Source organism: Etheostoma spectabile, chromosome 8 (assembly GCF_008692095.1).
Source record: "Etheostoma spectabile isolate EspeVRDwgs_2016 chromosome 8, UIUC_Espe_1.0, whole genome shotgun sequence".
In the NCBI taxonomy this organism is placed as follows: domain Eukaryota; kingdom Metazoa; phylum Chordata; class Actinopteri; order Perciformes; family Percidae; genus Etheostoma; species Etheostoma spectabile.
In genome coordinates this window covers 26,563,763-26,571,350 of record NC_045740.1, presented here as the reverse complement: position 1 = coordinate 26,571,350, position 7,588 = coordinate 26,563,763, and the positions used below count along the sequence as shown (strand labels likewise).

At 39.5% G+C, this 7,588-nt stretch overlaps 1 protein-coding gene across 1 annotated transcript in view; it reads left to right on the top strand.

The window, feature by feature from the left end:
• The first annotated feature begins 3,512 nt into the window (after window positions 1-3,512).
• The window catches only part of LOC116693953 (ovochymase-2), a 34,012-nt gene continuing 29,936 nt past the window's right edge, over window positions 3,513-7,588 (top strand). Inside the window, exons 1-5 of the mRNA XM_032523332.1 lie at window positions 3,513-3,754; window positions 3,878-3,975; window positions 6,581-6,678; window positions 6,808-6,980; window positions 7,065-7,160. Coding sequence (XP_032379223.1) covers window positions 3,685-3,754; window positions 3,878-3,975; window positions 6,581-6,678; window positions 6,808-6,980; window positions 7,065-7,160 — 535 coding nt within the window. The 5' untranslated portion in view covers window positions 3,513-3,684. The remainder of the gene's footprint in view (window positions 3,755-3,877; window positions 3,976-6,580; window positions 6,679-6,807; window positions 6,981-7,064; window positions 7,161-7,588) is intronic.

Sequence of the window (7,588 nt, the reverse complement as noted above, 5' to 3'; positions counted from 1 at the left end):
AGCCAGACCCTCCTTTGCAGCGCTGTGGAGGAAGGTCTGGCAATGTGAGACTACATTTATCCTGTCAAATCAAGAAACAAAGAGAATAAAAAAACATGCACTCTTCAGAAAAGGTATCTTGTAATTTTTATGCAACAACAATGCGGTCACTTTTTTTAAAATTCTTTCTGCTGAACGTGTAGGTTTTTTCTTAGCAGATTTTCTGGTTGCTTCTTCATGTTTTCAGCCATGCCTTTACCTGTTGCAGCAGTCCTCATTGTCTGCAAAGCTGAACGCTGCTGTTGGCCTTTTCTCAGCCGTGAAGCTGCTGCACGCGATTGTCACCGGACCACACCATTCTGCAAACATATCCCTAATGAGAAATACCAAAGAGTTTTGTAGAGCTGAGCCAGATCTTAAATAGCTTTTATATGTACAGTATATAAAATAGTTCCACACTTTAGCATTAAGTCTGTTCCACTCTGCCTTTCTTTAACTTGGGAGACACTGACATTGCCCTCATTTGCAGTGACGATGAGCAAGAGGAACACAATAAACGCACAAACAAGCCAACCCAGTCTCACGGCAGTTTGGGAAATGGTCACCTTATCTGATCTATGGATTTGTGTACCGTGACATGTTTTTCTCAATATTTAAAGTAATGTATTTAAATGAGAAGCATGTTTCGTGGTCACAGCACGACTACGGTAGCAAGTATTTTTGGGGGGGGGGCTTTTTTCCGCCTTTATTTGATAGGACAGCTAGGTGAAAAAGTGGAGAGAGAGAAAACATGCAGGAAATTGTCGCAGGTCAGATTTGAACCTTGGACCTCTACGTCGAGGCCTAAACCTCAAAGTATATATATGCCAGCTCTGCCCACAGACCCAACCCGGCAACACAGTAGCAAGTATTTTTAAATGCCAAAAATCCATGATGGTTGGGGTGGTGGCTGGGTCAAATAACAGAACTTTCACCCCGGAGACCGGGGATCGTGTCCCAGCGTCGTTGGTGCATCTCTGGGAGACGCAACTTGTGCGTCCCCCAGAGACTACGGCGCGTGTCCTTTCACCTTTCTCGTTTCCCGGCGTGTTTCGTTTCTTCTTCTATGAAATTGACGCGTCCCATTACGTAACAATAATAATAATTTTTGATTATTATTATTTTTTATTTTAAAAGTTTGAGTGGGGAAATTACAATTTACACTCTGTTTTTGTTACCACGACAAAAATTGTGTGTGACACACACACACACACACACACACACACACACACACACACACACACACAAGAGCACCTGGCAGTGCCCATGAGGTGAACTGCCAACTACCAGTCCTTACGGAGACCACACTCTTTTACTACTACTTTTGGTCCCTACGTGGACTTGAACCAGTGACCCTCCGGTTATACGCAGGCCACAAGCAGTAATTAGGTTATTGGTTCATTTTTACTCACAGCATGCTAACCGGCAGCAGAGGAGTCCATTCACTACATTAAGCTAACTAGCGGCGGCGCTGCCGGTGTTGCACCGGATTAAAACAATGCATGCACGGAGACAAAAAAGGCATTGGTCCACCTATCTACAGCTGGGGGGGACCGGAATGAGCCCTATTTCAACAAACGATGGCATATTCCTGTAAGGGATTTGTACCAAATGCTTTGACAGATAAAAATCTAAGAAACATTATTCCATTTACATGAAATAATATCCAAGCTCTTTGAATGCATCAGTTATAAAATAGAAAATGTGCAACTGGGCAGGCTGATATCTGTCTGTGAGATTTCTGCTGCATCCACAATACAAAGGGTTTTTATTGTGCCCAAAGCTTTAACAATTACATTAAAAAGAACAGGAACATACTGATAATCCAAAGATATGACATGGTTAACAACTTTTATTGGAACTACTGCCTACTAAATAAATATTTTGAATAAACATGTTTTGTTTTGGTAATTTTGGTTAAACCTTTCCACCATTAAACCCAGAAGTACAGCACCCACTGTAATAACTGACGGATCTGAATAGTTGAAAGAAGAAATGCACAACAATACCAGCCCCACTCGAGAAGTGACCTCTGCAATGCAGTGCGGAAACATCAGAACACAGGCAAGTGAAAATAAAATAGATTGCTCCACAAACGTAAATTACCAGCATCCATAACTGCTCACTCAACATTTTCTTGCTCCAACTGGATTCACAGTTGCAGAAGCTTATCTATTTTTGGCTTTGAAAGAGCAGAATGAACTCTGTGTACTCCTCTGCACCTCATATCTGTCCTGCCACTTCTCGGTATTTGTAGATGCAGCTCGCTTACTGAGGCATTATTTGTAAAGAGGGTAAAAGTTACATTCTATCACCACCCCTGCTGCTCTCTGGACGTTTTATTCATATCAGGTTAGATTTGTTTCAAGAAAGTTGCATGCATTAATACAAACTATAGTTGTAAACGACTGAAAACCAAGGATTGAAACTCCAGCTTTTCTTGGACTTTTTTTAACTGCTTCACCCACATGTCTGAATCATGCTAATCTGAATGTGGTGAGGGTTCCATTTCCTGTATCCCATCTTGTAAAGCCTTGCCTCAAAGGTCAGGTTTTCATAATGAGCTCTTTAAATGAAACAGTACTGTAAACCTAACAAAAAGCACCAATAATGAAATTGTTCTCTGCAATTGAATAAAAAAAATTAAAAAAAAGAATCCCACCTTTCTAAAGAAGTCAAGGAAGCCACTGCTTATTAGGTCCATGGTAAGAAAATTAATAATAACCGATCCGGGGAAATCCTAAAGTTAATTAAATTGGTAAATTAACAAGAAAAACTCACAAATTTACAAGAAAAAGTTGGAAAAAGTGTGTTTTTCTTCCAAGGAACCATGCCACTGATGGCCTGGAGCTTCACATTTTAACCATAATAGGTAGCAAGTAGCCTGTGCGCGACTGTGATGAGCAACATTATGTGATAGAGATTGTTCAGGTTCAGAACTAAAGATTAGAAATAATGGAAAGTTGATTTAAGTTTTTTCCTCAGAATAGGTCCCCCCTCTCCTGGTTCTGTAATATTGTTTTTCCTACAATGGCCCTAGTATTCTGTAATACAAATACATAAGGCAAACAATGTTTAATCCAAACTTTTATAAGTTTTTCAATTTCAATGTTCTCTTTCTCAGCACGTGTTCACATATGCATCAGTAACAGCTAAATGGCCTGCATTTAAATAGAGCTGTTTTAGTCTTAACAACTACTCAAAGTGCACTAAGTAAAGCATTAATTATGCTATGGGTCGAGAGTGACATACGAGATGCCCCTGCCCATCAGATAAACATTCAAGCACACTGACACCCTGATGGCGGGAGTAATTTGGGGTTCAGTATCTTTGCCAAGGACACTTCGACATGTAGAGGCGACCTCTCTACCTCCTAAACCAATGGATTATTGTCCATTTTATGACTGTTTCTCCTCTTTGAATCTTTTACAGCAGCTGTGCTGTTTGTGTTTCCGTAGGAACAAAGCTGCACACACCACACAGTCGACCTTGAGAGTGCCAGCGCTTTCACTCACTAGCTCACTGCAGACGTTTGAACGCACCAACCACACACTGAAAGACTTTATTAGCATGTCATAGAGCCTCCCCTCACACACAGCCGTGTCTATAAACCAGCTTGTTTCCACAGTATGACCCATTCTTGATGTGTGTGTGTGTGTGTTAGTAATGAGGACCACTGCCACTCTGCTCTCTCTCTGGTTTTTGGTTAACACTGGCATCAACGCTGCTCAAACAGGTGAGTGATATAATCGAAACCAAACAAGGTAAGGCAAATACAACCTTATTTGCCTGCAATAGATACTTTTATAGAGTCAAGAAGAATGTGGAAAGCCTGAGAAGATTTCATCTTGTATTTCAGGTTCAAAATGTGGGATTCCTCAGGTGTGGAGCCCAATGGTTCACTCTATGAGGATTGTTGGTGGGGCCGAGGCCACATACGGATCACATCCATGGCTAGTCAGTGGTCTACCCTTCTTCTTTGAACATTATTCTGTTGTTATTTAGCTGAGTGGTCATTTACTGCAGTGCTTTTGCTCATCTTTGCTCAAATTATTGTACGGTGACATCTTTATCTTTGCATTTTCTGTTTTGGATTTTGGTTTCTTTTTCTGTTCACCCCTGATGGCTATATTACTACTCATCTACTCACCATCTTGCTGGTATCTGTTATTTCAGGCTCTTCTCATAAACCATTCGTACATATTGCTAAAAATAAGGAAGCTCTTTAATTCATATGTATTCCACTTATTTATTAGACCCGTCTAGTAGGGAGGAGGTCGGGGTAGATGGTTAGGTCAAAATACATAGGACTTTCAAGCAGGGGACAAAAGTTTGTGTCCTGTGGAAAACACAAGAATTTCTTCTTCTAAAGGGGACTGGTGTATTTAGCCAAACCACAATCTTTTTTCTAATCTTAACTGGTTGTTTTGGTGATGTTTTCTGTAAATGCCGTTGACATGACGGTCACTTTTTGTCGGCTAAACTCAACTGCAACAGCCCCCGAAAGGACCTTCACCTCATAGTACCCTGTACCAGGCTCCCAGTAACCTTTCTTAGCTAAATTTAACTGTAAAGACTGCTAAATGTAACTCGTGTCATGTGACTATTCCCATTCAGCAGGCAGTCGCCTAATTTCACCGGAAATAACAAAAATTGGTGTGCATGAGTTTTGTACAATATCATAAATACCTGACAAATACGTTGGTTATCTTCTGTGCACCAGAAAAAAGAGCGTTGAAAAGTGTTGGTGATCTACATACCTAATCATAACTGTTTTTATCACATTACATACTCAACAGTCACATGAAGTACTCAAAACAGACACATTTAGTTGCATGTTTGCAGTTTATTACTTAGTTGCTCCATTTTGACACTAAGGCTGAACAGTTAATATAAATAATATCAAAACATGATAAATGTATTTCACCATTTTATTGGCATCTCACCTCATCATCTTACATATTTACACTGGACTTAAAAAAAATAAAAAATAAATGTCTCTGTTGTTTAGGATACAAATTTAGATCATGTTCCCTTGATGATTTGTAGTTTGCTTGACTTGTAACATGGTTATTGGTAAATAGTCATTTTTAAAACTAGCATGGCGCAAACAAATTGAATGACCACAGCATGTTCAAGTGTTAGAAGAAAGAAAGAAATGGAAGAAGAGAGACAGGTCTGTAATTATTTACATCAGCTGCGTTGAGTATGGGTTTCTTTAAAAGAAGGTTCACTCTGCTTTTGGAACTAAACATCTAGTTGTCAAAGAGGTTTTAAGGAGTAAAGTGTAATTATATCCACTGCTGCTGAACTGACAGAAAAACAGTTGCTCCAAATTAAGAATTAGTTACATATCTTTTTTAGCTGTATAAATGTTGAATTTCTATCAAGCTTGCGTTAGTCTGGATCAACGTAAGTACATTTCCAGGATCATTGGATGACATTGCCGATGTCCCTCATCTTCCGCTCTCTGTGCGTTGCCGTTCTCAAACTCTGTTCGCAGTGGGGAGACAACAACAAACTTGAAGCTGCACGCTGAAGATGGCAAGTTTTGAAGACAATTTGGCCCGTACAAGTCAGCCTGCTTAGTTCATTTGGGGAATGATTGTCAGATTTACAAAAAAATGTCTGTACGGCATTAATTCTCTAACTGGGACGTTTTGGGACCTGTTGGTGGGGCACACACAGGAATACACTGGTAAGAGCAAATATGTTTAACCATGTATCCAGCTAATTTAAATAGCCCACATTATTATATTGTGTGAACAGTAAACTTCATTTAATATTATATGCAGTTTTTTTTTTTTTTTTTGCAGGTTGCAAAAGTTGTTATTTGACCCAGCCACCACCCCAACCATCATGGATTTTTGGCATTTAAAAATACTTGCTACCGTGTCGCCGGGTTGGGTCAGTGGGTAGAGCAGGTTTTAAGAAATGGAAGCAACCCAGAGCGTTATATTCTCTCATATCCCTTATGTTGTCCTCGGGTCAAATTGACCCGTTTTTCTTTATCAATGTTGTTTTTAACTACCCAATTGTAATTTTATCAAAATAACATGATTGATTCTGCACAACGCTCTTTGGCAAGTACAAATCTCTACTTTCAATAATTTTGGGATGTCTTATTCAATTTTATAGCATTTGAAAAACAAATTAAAGTGGTTTTGAAATAGTATTGAAGAAAGTTGACATATTTCAGTCTGTGATTATCCATCAACACCCATTCCTTTCATTTTAGTCGAAATATTTTCTAATTTCTACTTTTCTAGCTCAAAAATTAGGCATAATTTCCGAAAAATAAGGTTTATTGAACATAAATTCCAAAAATAACTGTGAAGTTAACAAGATAGCATTACGTAGTGTTGACAAAAGGGACAAAAACAGTATAAGTTAAAAACATTGACAAAAAGCATCAACAGAAGTGTTGATTTTCAATTTTGACGGGTAGACAACACAAGCAATATCCCAGAATGTACGTGTGGTGTAGCCAGACCTTACGCCATAGCGCTGTGGTGATAGGTCTGGCAATGCAAGAATAAGCTTGTGTCTTATCTTTGCTCAGGTCTCCTTGAAGAACAGGGACTCTCATTTCTGTGGAGGGGCAATCCTGAGTGATCGCTGGATAATGACCGCTGCACACTGCTTTGCATCCCTCTCAAAGTACTGTTGTTATTACTTGTGTAGCCCCATTACCTCACATATGCTTGTTCCTGATCAGCATGCTGATGTATGTTCATTGTATAAATATTACCATTGATTGTCAATCTAATACTTTTTTCCTCTGTCAAGAGAGTTTCTCAATGGTCTGAGAGTGGTGGTTGGAGAGTTTGACCAGAGAATAGAAGATGAAGAGGAGCAGGTCTTTCTTATCAAGTCTGTCTGTGTCCATGAAAAGTACCATCATGCGTTGCCTATGAGCTATGACATAGCTCTGATAGAGTTGGAACAGCACATTCGCCTAGGTAAGTTTCCATTTTGACAATTTGAATAGTTGCTGTAGCACTGATCACATTTTGTTAGGTCACTTAAATGTGATTTTTTAACAGGAGCCCGAGTCCAGCCAATATGTCTGCCTCTGCCTGATGACAGCATTCAACCTGAATCCAGATGCAGTGTGGCTGGATGGGGCAGGATGAAGGAAAGTAGGTTCTCTTAATTCTTTCCAATACCATTAAAAGTTAACGTCAGTGTTTTCTACCTGGACCCAATGTCACTACATTTCTATGTGTAAGTAATGGATGGGAACAACAATCTTTGAAATTGGTCCGGTATTAAGCGAGGCAAGCTACACTGTTACATTATTGGGCAATTGCACACCTTCAATTTGCGTACACAGAATGTGCTTGTTTTACCACTGACATGCTCAGTCTAACAACATGTGTATGAAAAGGATCAAGAACTAGGAACAAGAAAGATCCCCAGTATCCATAATCGCCAAACCCACAAGACTCCATTTGAATAAATAGTAATTTTATCATTGTAAATTACACTTCATTCAAAGTCAACAGAAACAAAATAAAAACTAGAACTGCACGCAGTTTCAACGGGGTCCAAGCCTCCCCGCGCCAGT